The sequence below is a fragment of the Akebia trifoliata genome, chromosome 10 (genome assembly GCF_017979445.1).
Source record: "Akebia trifoliata isolate Shusen 1 chromosome 10, ASM1797944v1, whole genome shotgun sequence".
NCBI lineage: Eukaryota > Viridiplantae > Streptophyta > Magnoliopsida > Ranunculales > Lardizabalaceae > Akebia > Akebia trifoliata.
Window position 1 is genome coordinate 10583691 of NC_141384.1, and position 15110 is coordinate 10598800.

The window sequence follows — 15110 nt, forward strand, 5'->3', positions numbered from 1 at the left end:
TTTTGAAACCTAAACACTATGATTTTAGAGATGTGCTATTGCAATTTTCTTCATTTTTTACTAATGACCCCATTATATTAAATTTAAACGTTAAAGTGAGCATTTTTGGAATCCAAATCTTCTCTCGCTATAATAGTAAAGAATGTGACATGGGTGAGTGGCTCTCACTTCTGGTAGGGTCAAGATTTAAAATCATATTTGTGAGGATGAGTGTGCCGTGAGCCCCACACCCGCCTGTATTGCCCTTTCTTGCTCTCTCTCACTCACTATCTTTCTCTCCGACGACAATGCATTACAGTTGCATCAAAAGACCTGGTTTGCAGTCAATCCACACTCCTATAGGTTGAAATTTAAAATTTGCGGAGTTCACACCCCGCCCCCTTTCTCTCCTAACATGATGAGGAAACGAACAAATCTGCCATTGGCACAATGTCACAAACATTACTAAGATTAAGATACGACCTCCCCACTATCTCATGTAATTTCAGTGCTTAGTTTACTGTAATACCGTGTGGTAGTTTTTAGAAGGTTGAGAAAGTGCCACATCATTAAAATAATTAAATCTAAAATAATGTTGAAGTTACCTCTGTAATTTCAGTGCTTGTTTCCTGTAGTACCATGTGGTAGTTTTAAACCAATAATGATTCGAGTGAAAAAGTAATTGTTGTACGATATGAGGTTTCAGACTGAGGTCACTCCAGCACAACTCTTTTTAAACAGTTGAGAAAGTGCCACACCATCAAAATACTTAAATCTAGAATAATGTTGAAGTAACCATAAACTTGTACCTCATATCGCACTTTCTTAACATGTTTGTGTGTATGAACCACAAATATATTTTTCAGTAAGATACGAGTGAAAAAAAACATCAGGTTCCTACACACTTCCGCATCAGGAAATTGTAGTGTAATATGAGATACAATCTTGAGGTCACTCCAGCACGACTCTTACATCTAACCTTTCAAATTTTGAAATTCCAGTGACGGTCTATTTTCAAGCCTCTAATCAAGTCCATTTATTTATCTATGAATAATGTTGAAGTGAAATCGAAGATTGACCTCATTTCAAACTGTCCTAACATGGAGGTTTGTACGGGATGGAACCAGGATTTACTCCCAAGGAGGGCAATCTATGCTTAAGAAATAAGGCTGACTGATTTTAATAGGGGAGAAAAATTCAAGGGTTTTTTGTTCAAATTTTAAGATAAGAGTATTTAGGTCATTTTTATTAATCTATTTGAGAAGATCTAAGTCAAAGAGCAATGTCATCAAGCTTAAAAACATAGGGTACCTCAAATATTCACCAAAACGAATGTTCTATCACAGACGGGAGCAAAATGATCTCAATATCGTTGTTTCCAACTTGAACCTAAAATCAAACCATTATCTTCAAGCTCTTCAGAATAATCTTTTACCCTAATATTCAACCTTAAGGGTACGTTTGTTTGCAAGGAAAATTAGATAGAAAAGGATTTTCTATGGTAAATCGGTAGTTTTACGTGTTTGACACAGCAATTCAATAAAAAATAATGTCGAAAACAGTTTTCCCTCACGCAAGATTTTCACGAATGTAGGCAATATTTTTGGTTTAGCCCATGATGGATTTCAAGTCACGGATTCGATCGAGGAACTAAAGACGTTTCCAATACCAACTAGGATTTTATATGATCCTTGTAGTGTGGAATAACTTCTGCTTGAAGAGTTACAATTGCTATACACAACTACAAATAGACGTGTGGTGATAGTGTGAAACATTTTCCTTACTAACTTAGTAAGGATTTTAAACCACTAAAGGGTCGATTTGCCCTAATGGATTACCACATTGGCAATCCAACACCACAACCCTTTAGATTTCATGGAAAAACTTAGATAAAAATATATATATATTCAAAACTTAATTTCCTTTACACTTGATCGAGAGTTTTGCAAATAGATGGTTACCGAGCGTGCACATAACTAAATCAAAGGGGTATGTCATCAATTTTAAAAATAAGGGGATCTCAAATATTAATCAAAACATGGAGGGTGTATCAATCACCCAAAAATTGAGAGAGGGGGGGGCAAGAAAGTCTTTAAGAAGGTCACAGACTACATGTGTTGGAAACACATAACACTACGTGAAAACTGAAAAATTCTATATAAAAAATTGACGGGCCAAGGCCTACGAATTTTAGATACTGAATTATGACAGGTTCAGGACCGTCAAAATTCTAAATATTCCCAAGTTTGACTGCTTAGAGCTGTCGAATTTCTCCCATCCTTCATTAATTTGACAGTTTCAACTCGTCGAAAAAAAAATTTTGACAATGAAAAATTCGACGCCAATTCGACCCCTTTGTCCGTCGAATTTTATTAAATTTGACGGCCCAAAGCCATCAAATTTAGGCTTTGTTTCACATTGTGTAAGTATCTCAAATATTCATCAAGATTAAAAGGGTTTCCAAATAGGGGGAGGGGTATAGCAAATATTATTAGCTTGTGGAGGGGCAATTTTAGTTATTCAAAAAGTTGAAGGGGGCATTAGTTAAAAAATATGGGGTATCTCAAATAATGTTGATATATTAAGAGGTAGTTTACATTATTCAAAAAGTTGAGGGGGACGGGATAATGATGGGACTATCGTTATCTTTCTCATAGAAATTAATATGAATGTAACTTTTTTTGACTTGTGGAGCAAGTAAGGGGATCGAATCCAAGAGAAAGGGGGTAAAATTAAGCTAAGATAGTGAAATCGAATTTAACTAAAGCTATTAAAACTGTTTTTGTGTTTTTAAAGCTACCAAAAAATAAATAAAAGTTGTTGAAAAATTAAACTAATAGAAATAAAATTTAAAATATATATATATAAGGTCCCATTCGGCACCCTAAGTTTTACCACACACTTTAACAAACGCGTTTTGTCCTACATGGGTTAGAAGTTTTGGAATGGACTGATTTTTGGTGATGATGATCTCTATGATTAGAAGATCATCCTCCCCAAAAATCAGCCCATTCCGAAATGTTTAGCCCCATGTTTACACGTTGAAAAATCGTGGACCGTCCATTTTTTGTAAACCATTTTTGATGGGGTTAGAAGTTTTGGAATGAGCTGATTTTTTGTGAGGATGATCTCCTCACCATAGAGATCATCCTCACCAAAAATCAGCCCACTCCAAAACTTCTAACCCATGTAAGACAAAACACATTTGTTAAAGTGTGTGGTAAAACTTAGGATGCTGAACGGGACCCTATATATATATTATATATATATATATATATATATATATATATATATATAGGTCCCGTTCGCTGGCTAACTATTTGGCAAACTTATATGGGTCGCTCGATATAATGTGATCTGACGGCCGCCATTTAATCTCACCAAAATATAAACTTATACATATATTTGTAGCGCCATCCCTCAAAATATATTCATTTTATTTTGAAGCCCTCTTCTCTTTAAAACATAAAGAACAAAACTCTCTGTTCTGTTCAAACAGAACTCCAAACCCTCTCTCTTCGAACTCGCTCTCACTCTCACTCACTGATACAAACTCAAAAAAAATTAAAAATCAATGGTTCTCAAAAGTGCGAGAACAGTCAAATCTCTTGTTGACTGCACCGAATATTTTCAATCCCTTTGCCAATCTTTTAAACTCCTCTTCCTCCCTATAAAACCTAACTCATTTCCTTCTTATCTTCTTCAAACTACACAGAGATGGCTCCAAGATCACAGAAATCTAACGGTGTTAAACGGGTTAACGTTAATGTTAACGGCAAGGAGATACATTTTAGAGGTGTGAGAAACAGGCCATGGGGACGATACGCAGCGGAGATCCGAGATCCAGGAAAGAAGAGCCGTGTCTGGTTGGGTACGTTCGATACGGCTGAAGAGGCGGGGAGGGCTTACGACGCGGCAGCTCGAGAATTTCGCGGCTCCATAGCTAAAACCAATTTTCCTCTACCTACTTTCGAGATTATTAACAATGAGAGCCCAAACCAAAGCAGTACGGTTGAGTCTTCGAGCCGCGATGGCTTCTCAGCTGCGCCTATCTCTCCTCCGCCATTTGATCTTGATCCAATCCACCGTAGTGTTGCCTCTTCCACCGTTCGATTTCCCTTCCAACAACATCCTCAATTTTACTTCGACTCGATCGTACGGTCAGAAATGAATCATCATCATCAACATCGGCATGGCTTTTATCCAGTCGCTGATGCTTTCAATGTTGGTGGGGTCCATAGCGATTCTGATTCATCTTCCGTTAACGATAATCACAATCATGGCTTGGCTTAAAGAGTTCTTGATTTTGATCTTAACCCTTTAGAACTCGCTCTCACTCTCTGATAAAAACTGATACAAACTCAAAAAAAATTAAAAATCAATGGTTCTCAAAAGAACGAGAGTGAGTTCGAAGAGAGAGAGCGAGAAGAGAGAGGGTTTGGAGTTCTGTAAACAGAACAGAGTTTTGTTCTTTATGTTTTAAAGAAAAGGGGACTTCAAAATAAAATGAATAAATTTTGAGAGATGGCGCTGCAAATATATGTATAAGTTTATATTTCGGTGAGATTAAATCGTGGCCGTCAGATCGCATTATATCGAACGACCCATATAAGTTTGCCAAACTGTTAGCCAGTGAACGGGACCCTATATATATGGGAAATGTTCAGCACCCTAAGTTTTACCACACACTTTAGCAAACGTTTTTTGTCCTACATGGGTTAGAACTGTTGGAATGGGTTGATTTTTTTGGTGAGGATGATCTCTATGATTAGAAGATCATCCTCCCCAAAAATCAGCCCATTCCGAAATGTTTAGCCCCATGTTTACAAGTTGAAAAATCGTGGACCGTCCATTTTTTGTAAATCATTTTTGATGGGGTTAGAAGTTTTGGAATGAGCTGATTTTTTGTGAGGATGATCTCCTCACCATAGAGATCATCCTCACCAAAAATCAGCCCATTCCGAAACTTCTAACCCATGTAGGACAAAACGCGTTTGTTAAAGTGTGTGGTAAAACTTAGGGTGCCGAACGGGACCCATATATATATATATATATATGGAGGGAAATACCATTGAAAATTGATCCACCTAAAGCAAATTATTAAGCCAAAATCTAATTTCTAACCTCTTTGATAACTCAATCATAAAGACTTGGTGTTAGCTCCTTAGATTGGAAGATTTAACAAGATAAAATAAGATTTAAATATCATAAAAATAGAATTTTTTTACTCTCTCTTATGTGAATCTCTTAATATCAAATATCTTGATTAAACATACTACTACATCTTGATCTAATCTAAGAATGAAGTATTTAGGTAAGCATAAAAGGTATAAGAGTTCACCTCTAGCTTTAATTCATAGGAGTGGATAAGCCTTGAAGATAATTCATAAACATTAAAAAAAATTAAGAGGTAAAGAAACTAAATACAACAAAATAATCTTACTATAAACTTCTTCACTCTCCAATAGGGGGAGATTAGTCTAAAGTTATTATAAGTGATAGAAAAAGATAGATGGAAAAGAACAAGCCTTACTTCATTAGACAATGATAATTACAATCTCTCATCACTCTCTCACTTACAAGAATTATAGAAGTTAATGAAAAACCTAAGATAAAGATAGAAAAAACAAGAGAAAAGGCCAAGGGCCTTAGGTTAAAGAAAGAGAGGCAAGAATCCAAGAGGAACCTAAGAAGGGGTCCAAAGAAATAGTCATTTCTATAGGTTCTGGAATGATTTATTCTTAGCCGCCTTAGTTATTGTGGAAAAGATCATGTATGAAGCATCTTCGCACAATTTTAGGGTGTTGTAACTGAGGTCTACTGTACCGTAATGGGGTTGAAACTTTTGGTCTCGAATTTCGTCAGGATGCATAATTGGTCCTCCAAATTGAAATGCAATGTCTAATTTCTGATTTTAGGATTAATCTTTGATATGCACAATGAACACATGTAATCAGGATTTTCTGACAAATGCAATTATTTATGCATAATTAAACTTAATTAGCATGGTAGAACATGCAACGTGATATTTCAAGATTTAATATGATTATTTACTTAATATAAGGAAATAAAGACAAAAATTGAGATAAATGCCAAAGAAAAGTACATATAAATCAGTATTTTGAGATACTGATCACACCTCCAAACTTACCTTTTTCTAGTCCTTGAAAAATAAAAATGCCACTTTCGCAGGCATCTCAACTGCATCTAGCGAATGCAGTGAACCCTTAAACTATTAGGTTATCCCTAATGGACGAGTTTGACTCGTGAGAGTTTATATAGAATATACCCACAAAATTCAAAAATAATTTTAAAATAAAAATGGTCAAAATCAAAACTTATATTAAAAAGCACAGGTCAATTTTAGTTTGTTGGTCATTTGGAAGTAACACTTGGTATAGAATCCTAACTCTTATTTCTCTATGACAAAACTTAGATTTTTAATTGACCTTTAAAAAAAATAGTAATTCTAACTTAAAAACTTTAGATATGTATAAGGTCCCGATCAGCAGTCAACAACTTTGTCATATATGACTTATAAGTTTCGGAATGGGATGATTTTTTGTGAGGATGATCTCTTTGGTGAGAAGGTGATTATCATAAAAAAATCAATCCAATCTAAAACTCCTACCCCATCAAAAGTGGTTTAGAATTGTGAACCATCGATTTTTTACCATTAATTTGTAAACCACTTTTGATGGGGTTAGAATTTTCAGATTGGGCTGATTTTTTGTGAGGATTATCTCCTCATTATAGAGATCATCCTCACGAAAAATCAGCCTGATCTGAAATTTTTAAACACTATAGGATAAAATCTGATTCCAGTGTTGACTTCCTAACGTTGGATGTCGAACGCTACCTATATATTTTTTTTATTTTTATTTTTGTGCCAAATATTTTTCAAATCATGGGTAGAATTTCGGAATGGACTGATTTTCGTGAGGAATGAGATCATTTTCCCAAAAAATCAACCCATTCTAAAACTTCTAACACCATCAAAAGTGCTTTACAAATTATTGACTGTCCACGATTCTTCAACTTGTAAATTATAGTTAGAAATTTCACAATGCAATGATTTTTGTGAGGATGATCTCTCACAATAAAGATCATCCACACAAATAATTGTCCCATTCTCAAACCATTAACCTATATTTTGAAAAATGCTTGGCACAATGTTTGGCTCTCTTTAGGGCCTCCAAACACTTCCCTATATATACAATGTTTTGCTCTCTTTATTTGGAATGCTTCCCTGTATATATGGGGAGTGTTCAGCAGACAATCTTAGGATGACAAAAATTTTGCCCTATGTGGGTTAGAAATTTCGGATTGAGCTGATTTTTTTTTTTCTTTTTTTAGAATGACTTCTATGATGAGGATATCATTCTCACCAAAAATCAACCAAATCTGAAATTTCTAAGACCCTCAAAAGTGGTTTACAAATTTTCAGTACAAATTTAATGATTCACAATTCTAAAATAATTTTGATGTGGCTAGAAGTCTGATATGGGGCTGATTTTTTGTGAGGGCAATCTCCTCACCATAGAGATCATCCTCACAAAGAATCAGCATAATCCAAAAGTTTTAACCAGCACAGGACAAAAAAATTTCATTAGGACAAAAATATTTCAGCATTTTATCATCCTAAGATTGTTGGTCAAATGCTTCTCTATATATATAATCACATTATTTAATTTTTCAAAATTACAAAAATAACCTCTTATTATGAAATCTTCGAAAACTCTTTAATTAATATCTTAAATTACAAATAAACCCTTTTGATACATGAGCATTTGCACACGCGCGTGCACACAAATAGGAAGCATTTGGAGGCTCCAAAGAGAGGAACATTTTTAATATATGGGCTAGAAGTTTTGGAATGAACTGATTTTTGTGAAGATAATCTCTATGGTAATGAGATCATCCTTGGAAAAAATCAACTCATTCTGAAACTTCTAACCCCAGTTTACAAGTTGAACAATCATGGACCATCAATTATTAAATATCCATAAGGCCTCATTTAGAGTTTTTCGCCTGAAGTCTCAACTTGTATCGAGCCGGTCCTGAGCGGGATTTGATTTCTTCTTCTTCAATCATGCATCTCAATCTTTTTTCTTTTTTATGGTTCACATATTTGAAAAGGGCTTAAAAATCACCCTTGAACTCTGTATCCTTCTTGAACTAGACAAGACACAAGTAGAACAAACTAATTGCATTCCTTGCAACCCAACTATGCCTACCAGTAATTTAGCGTCTCCTTAGCCACAACTGGATAGACTAGTGAGGATTTAGCATTCTGAGAAGCACTCTATTAAGAGTACTAGTGCAGCTACAGCCCGCTAGGAAGAGCCCATCAATCATATACAAAGACACCATACTACTTCCATCTACACAACTCAGAAAGCCTAGTCTCACACTAGAATTCCTTTCGAGAATTAAAACATTTAAAGTCCAATAATACTAATTAAAATCACAATCCATCTCACCAACATCACATATCACTAACATAATTTATACAACCCTAGTTGCTATCTACATGTCTCTCCCCTCCTTACCATTCTCTATCCTGCCATTCTATCTATCTTCAGTACCACCACAGATGGGTTCCTCCTTTGGTTCAAAATTTGAAGGTCCTTCCCCATTAACAAGTGTTTGAGCAATGTTCATATCCCCGCAATCGGTGTCCATCCAAGCAGAATCATCATTTAAGTCTCCTATCTCTTGGTCCTCCACAATCCAATCTTCCATTGGGTCAATATCTTCAAGGGAAACATCATCATCTATGTTCACAACAGACATATATTGCTTCAAACGAAGATTATGATGAACAAATGTTAAATCACACCACCTCTGTTGCTCTACATTGTTCCTTCCGTTTCTGTGCAACTGCTCAGATAGACTCCTCTTTAGATCATATTTCAATGCACCACTACACGTCTGGGATAGAATCCGGAAAGCGAATCTTTGTAATTCAGGGCACTGCCCTCCATACAAAGACCACCACATAGCTGCAGTTAAATTTCAACAAAAAATTAAATTGAAATTTTGACCAATGGACTTGTAATCATGGTTTCAAAACTCGGTTTGACGTCCCGTCTCGTTCATGGACAAGACCGAGTTGTCGGGTGAGATAAACCATTTAACTAGGTTACAATGATTTATTCAGATATTTATATGGGTGGTGTTCGGAGGCCCTAAAGAGGGCCAAACATTTTTTCAATAAATGGGTTAGAGGTTTTGGAATGGGCCGATTTTTTGTGAGGATGATCTCCATGATGAGGAGATCATCCTCACCAAAAATCAGCCCATTCCGAAACTTCTAACCCCATCAAAAGTTGCTTACAAAAATCGAACAGTCCACGATTCTTCAACTTGTAAATTAAGGTAAGAAGTTTCGAGGAGATCATCCTCACAAAAAATCAGCCCATTCCGAAACCTCTAACCCCATCAAAAGTTGTTTACAAAAATCGAATGGTCCACGATTCTTCAACTTGTAAATTAAGGTTAGAAGTTTCGGACTGAGCTGATTTTTGGTGAAGATGATCTCTTCACCATAGAGATCATCCTCACAAAAAATTAGCCTAATCCAAAACTTCTAACCCCTATTTTGAAAATGTTTGGAACAATGTTTGGCTCTCTTTAGGGCCTCCGAACGCTTCCCTATATATATATAATTATAAATTTTTCATAAACTAAGTTAGATTAGGAGATGTTTAGTCATAAATCATGTTTTATTTATACAATAAATATTTAATTTTTTGAAGAGATAATTATTTTAATGAGATTGTACAAAATCCCGGTCAACTTGGCCGAGTTTATCTCCCAAGATTCCGCACAATTGAGACGCCGTGTCTATCTGTCTAGTTTGTGGATGAGATTTAAAATCATGTTTCTAACTGATCCAAACTAATTAAATATTCTGAAAATTTGGAATTAAAGAAGACTGATTTTTTAACCTGGAGGAATCTTTGTTCTTTGGTCGATAGCAATCTCCAGACCAAAAGCACCTTTAGCCGCTCTATACTCATCTATTTGTAGTACTATTAAATCTTGGATGTTACGATCCTCTGCCATGCGTACAATGCAACATAAAAGCCCACTGGCAACCTCCGCATCAGCAAAGAAATCACTAGAATAAAAGAGACTTGGATTCAAAAAATACCCGGCAGAATGGAGTGGACTATGGAGATGGTTGTCCCAAATTCCATCAATGATTTTCCAGAAAGGCAGATATTGGGTTTTCTTGTTTTTAAATTCCATTTTTATAGTTTCCTTGGCTTGATCCATAGTTTCATATATGTAACCCACTTGGGGCCTAGTATCTCCTATGGTGATCAGATGCAAAGCACGCACAAGTGGAATAGTTGCCTTCAAGACCATCATAGCTTGGGTCCAGAAAGATGGGTCCCCCACCAATTCAGTTACCTTCTTCCCATCAGTTCGAGAAGACCAAATTGAAGTATTCCACGCAGATGAGGAAAACATGTTCTTCAAATTCTCTTTTTCAGACACAATATTCTCCAATGTTAGAAAGGGCACTACTGACTTATTCCTGGATGGATTAACTAAGTCCTGTACGTGAACATGCTTTCTCATAAGCTTCAACACTGTCGCATGACTGTAGATGAATTTTGTAATGGTTTTGGCCTTACTCAATACTCCTTTCATGGGACTCATCATTCCAATCTTGTCCAACATAACGCCTATGCAATGGGCTGCACACACATTCCAAAATATGGTCCTGTGTTTCTCCACTAATTGTTTCCCCACGGCTACCATACAATCCGATATAGTATATGTGATAATTTGAATCACATTCTCTACCCCGACCTCCTCAATAACTCCATCCAACAATGAAATCAAGGTGCTGACATCATCAGCGGAACTCGTAATGTCGGCAGACCTCAGAAATATGGGACCCCGTTGGCAATCAACTAAAAAATTGATGAGGGTTCTTCCATTTTCATTGGTCCATCCATCCAACAAGATACTACACCCCGTGCTTACCCATGTATGTCTAACCTCCTTCACATAATGATGCATCTCTTTCATTTCCTCATGAAGGATCCAACCTTTAAGATCATTACAACTCGGGGCATTATACTCAAACGATCCACACCCAATTATAGAAGACATCATTCTCTGGAAGCTAAGAGATTTGGCGACACTAAAATCAATACCATTTTCATAAAAGAATCTTCCAATGCACCTCTGAGCATTCCTCAATGAGTCACCTTCGATTTCTTGTCTTTTAGCAGTAGTGTGTGACTGTGAAGTTTCTTGATGAAATAAAACATTTTCCATTACATCTTCCTTTGGTATAGAATCCACCAATTTTCTCTTCCATTTGGTTGAAAGGATTCCAGCTGGCTACAATTGAGCTCAGAAGAGGTAGAACACAAATTCCTCTTCAATGGAACGTCCGAGTGGAACAACTGTAGAACTTCTCTGCTCAGCATTTCGTTCTTTCTTTCAAATAAACTGTTTCTCATTCGTAACTTCACATCCTCCGGAACTTCTCCACAAGGTACTACATCTCCACGTATACCTCCTAAGTGTTGCTTAAGACGACTGAATCCACTCACCACTTTGGCGCAGTAATTGCATTTAACTCTCTTCTTTTGTTCATCAAAAACCATACCATGTTCACGAACATTGTTGGACACTTTAGTTGTAGACATTCTTCAAATAAAAGGCCTCATAATGGAAGAATTAAAACTCGATTGAGGATTCAGATTGAGTCAAATTCCAAGAACATGTGGAGCAGAGTAATAGCTTATTGTGGTGAGGTTGACCGTTGTAACGAATCAATACCTTATACCATACTACATGTAATCACATTAAACCCACATACCAAATGTCTCCCACTGTTCACACACATGGACAGAGTTAGCAAACAACTGATGATAAACCCACAAGCTCCAATGGGCTCATATTAGACGGATGACCAAACTGAAATTGACCCAACTTCTGAGCATTCTCCCCTGATCCAGATCAAATAGAAACTCGTCATAAGTACTTCAAAAGTATACCTACTCCAGCAAGTTTAAGCAAGACCCAAAGATACTTTGGGGGTTAGTAGGTTGCCAATCATAATAGTTAGCATAGTCGCCAAGTCAGAATTTGGGAATAAGTTGGCAAGGAAAAAATTAGGCAAAATCAAAAAGAGAAAAAAAAATCAGAAAGAAATCAGATTAGGCTCAAGTACATGTAATTGTTCATAATAGTTGGTGTTCTCAAATATCACCATATCTCACAATATTAAACCACAATAACAAACCAAACCTCCATATAAATATCATCCTTGCGTTCACAAGCCCACAACAAATTCAATGTTTATATTATTCAAAATATAAAAATATTCAATGTCATCCTCATTATCTAAAGTTTCATCAATAAAATGGTCACCCATTATTTCATCAAGACATCATCTCTTATTAGCGCTTCAATTTCATCATTTGTTTTCATTGATTTAATCACAAAGTTCACGATTTAATCTGTGAAGTTTGTGAATTAATCACGAAGTTCATAAAATTCATGATTTATTTAAAAAGTCCTGATTAGACTGGTGAAGGAAAAACTCACAACTTAATTGTGACTTTTTCAATAAGTTGGAGAACTTGGTGACTATGATCGTCTGGGGTAGAATAGTAATTTTTTACAAGAGAACCTTGTAACTAATTTTTGGTCTTTTAAACATACAGTAAAACCGGTGTGGCGCAGTGGATTTTCCCAAATTTAGAGTTTCCCACATAAATCTGTATGTTCTGGTTGATTTCTTGATCATTGTTTATTGTTCATTCCTTCAATAAATTTCGTATCCCAGGAATGTAAGTTCAAGTTTCTCCAACAGAAAGAATCTCTCAAATCATTAAATAAAATTCCCCTTTATCTATGAAACTGGCAAGCCTACTCCAATGAAATGGATATGCAAGAAAACTCCATTCTAGCCAAATTGAAATCCATTGAAAGCTTCATTTAAACTGAAAACCGTAGTCCACGAGTAAAGTTATTTGTTGAAATATGTGATTATACCAAAAAGCTTTGTTAAACCTGAAAATTACAGTCCATGGGAAAGGGTATCCGTCGAAAGCTTCACTAAGACACAAATGTCCATTTCCATGAAATTAGTATTAATCAAAAGTTTTGATAAAACTGAAATTACATTTCACTTGAAAGGGTATCCATGGAAAGCTTCATTAAGACTAGAATGCCTATTTCAGTGAAATTAGTATCTATCAAAAGCTTTTTTAAAACTGAAAATTACATTTCATGGGAAAGGATATCCGTCGAAAGCTTCACTAAGACTTGAATGCCTATTTCAGTGAAATTAGTATCAATCAAAAGCTTTGTTAAAACCGAAAATTACAATTCACAGGAAAGGGTATTAGAATCCAATGCCTATTTCAGTGAAATTAGTATCTATCAAAAGCTTTTTCAAAACTGAAAATTACACTTCACAGCAGGGAAAGGGTATCCGTCAAAAGCTTTATTAAGACTCGAATGCCTAGTTCAGTGAAATTAGTATCTATCAAAATCTTTTTTAAAACTGAAAATTACAGTCCATGGAGAAGGGTATCCGTCGAAAGCTTCACTAAGACGGGAATTCTTATTTCAAGGAACTGGACGTACTTGGAAACTTTTAGAGAATGAAAAGCTCTATTAGAAGAAAATCAAAACTTTTTGCCCTTTGGAGTTTGCACTGAAATGGATATTTCTTCAAAGCTTTGTAAGATATGAAGAGACTTAATCTATCCCACTGAAAGGGATATTCAAACAAAGTTCCATTAAAAACTAAACAAAAAAGTATTTATTCTTCAAAACTTTGTTAGATTTAAAGATTATATAACATAGAAAAGCATATTAAAATTCAACCCAACTTTCATTAAAAAACTAAAAGGGTATTCATCTAAATCTTTGATAAAAATATAAAAACCAATTCAACGTAAATGGGTATTTCTTTGGAGGTTTTTTCAGAATTAAAAAGTCCATTAAAGTGAAATTGGTAGTCTTCAAAAGATTTTTTACCGCTAGATTACCAAGTAAACCAATCCAACCTACATGCATTAACCATTAACAGAAACTCTGAACAGTGGCGACCGAATAAAATCAAACAAAAAAGTAAATAAAAAAGACTGTATGAAACAGAAGGGAAGAAGCGTTTCGTACCGAAGAGAGAGAGAGAGAGAGCGCTTCTTCTTCGACTTCAACAACCCAACCTAAGAAAATGCTCCGTAAAATTGCAGCTTTTTATTTTTTTTTAATATTTTTCTTCTGGCGTTTTTGGTGGAAGAAGTCGTGCTGCAGAAGCGAAGACACAGCTCACTGAAAAGGAAAACATATCTTGTGATACTCGTAGTATGTTACTTACAATAGCAACAAGTGTAAGGGTTGGTTGAAAGATGATTGTTTGGCGTATCAAACAATCACGGTTTAATATGTAGGTCCCATGTAGGGAAACGGATCCTTTGTAGAATTGTTTTTAGTGGCATAGCAATTTTTTTTAAGTAAGTGACACGTTGAAGAAATTAACTAACATCTCAGCGGTGTAATAAGATTTTTATATAAAATAAAACAAGGAGTGCCGATTTACTACCTTGAAAATCTTCTCTTCACTTGCTCGATACTCGGCTGATGAGATACGAAATCATAGATTATTTTTTTCAAGATACACAAATTTATAGAAAAGAATCTATGGTTGGTATATGTAGAGATCGATTTTGTGATAAATCGATTTTGATCATGATTTCATTATTCAATCCACAAAATAATAAAAAGAACATAAAAAATAGAGAAAAGAAAAAATTTATATGGTTCGGCAAACGTGTATGTGCCTACGTTCACAGACTCAAAAGTTGTTTCACTATAAATCTCACGGTTACATGACCTCTTCACCTCCCCTCAGTCTTTTTTCTTCTCCTCCTTCTTCCTCCTCTTTTTCCCTTTTCTTCTCCCTTCTTCTTCCTACTTTTTACAATGGCCTCAAAGCCTTTAAATAGAAAATCCCTAAAAAAATTTCTAATCCTAATTAAGTTTCAATTGACCATAATGTAAGATAAAACTGAATCTGAAATATTGATTCTCTAAATAAATGCGGAATTAAATCAAGAGAATCAAATCTGAAATTGCCCAAA

At 35.4% G+C, this 15110-nt stretch overlaps 2 protein-coding genes across 2 annotated transcripts; one reads left to right on the forward strand and one right to left on the reverse strand.

The window, feature by feature from the left end:
* The first annotated feature begins 3495 nt into the window (after positions 1–3495).
* LOC147393119 (ethylene-responsive transcription factor 4-like) lies at positions 3496–4400 on the forward strand. The gene has a single exon (XM_086456657.1). The coding sequence runs from the start codon at positions 3697–3699 to the stop codon at positions 4270–4272; it is 576 nt and encodes a 191-aa protein (XP_086312783.1). The 5' UTR covers positions 3496–3696; the 3' UTR covers positions 4273–4400.
* A 4002-nt stretch (positions 4401–8402) lies between these two features.
* On the reverse strand, positions 8403–14296 carry LOC147393120 (uncharacterized). Its single transcript, XM_086456332.1, has 3 exons — positions 14146–14296; positions 9933–11960; positions 8403–8984 (listed from the first exon to the last, which is right to left on the reverse strand). Exons 2-3 carry the CDS (start codon positions 11278–11280, stop codon positions 8551–8553), a joined length of 1782 nt encoding a protein of 593 aa, XP_086312458.1. The 5' UTR covers positions 11281–11960; positions 14146–14296; the 3' UTR covers positions 8403–8550.
* Positions 14297–15110: the final 814 nt, after the last annotated feature.

What these genes read in the sequence shown, in the direction of transcription:
- LOC147393119 (XM_086456657.1), top strand. Translation starts at nt 3,697, where the DNA reads ATGGCTCCAAGATCACAGAAATCTAACGGTGTTAAACGGGTTAACGTT.
- LOC147393120 (XM_086456332.1), bottom strand. Translation starts at nt 11,280, where the DNA reads ATGGAAAATGTTTTATTTCATCAAGAAACTTCACAGTCACACACTACT. An exon ending in AAGAACAAAGATTCCTCCAG is followed by an intron (nt 8,985 to 9,932) that starts GTTAAAAAATCA and finishes ATTTAACTGCAG; the next exon opens with CTATGTGGTGGTCTTTGTAT.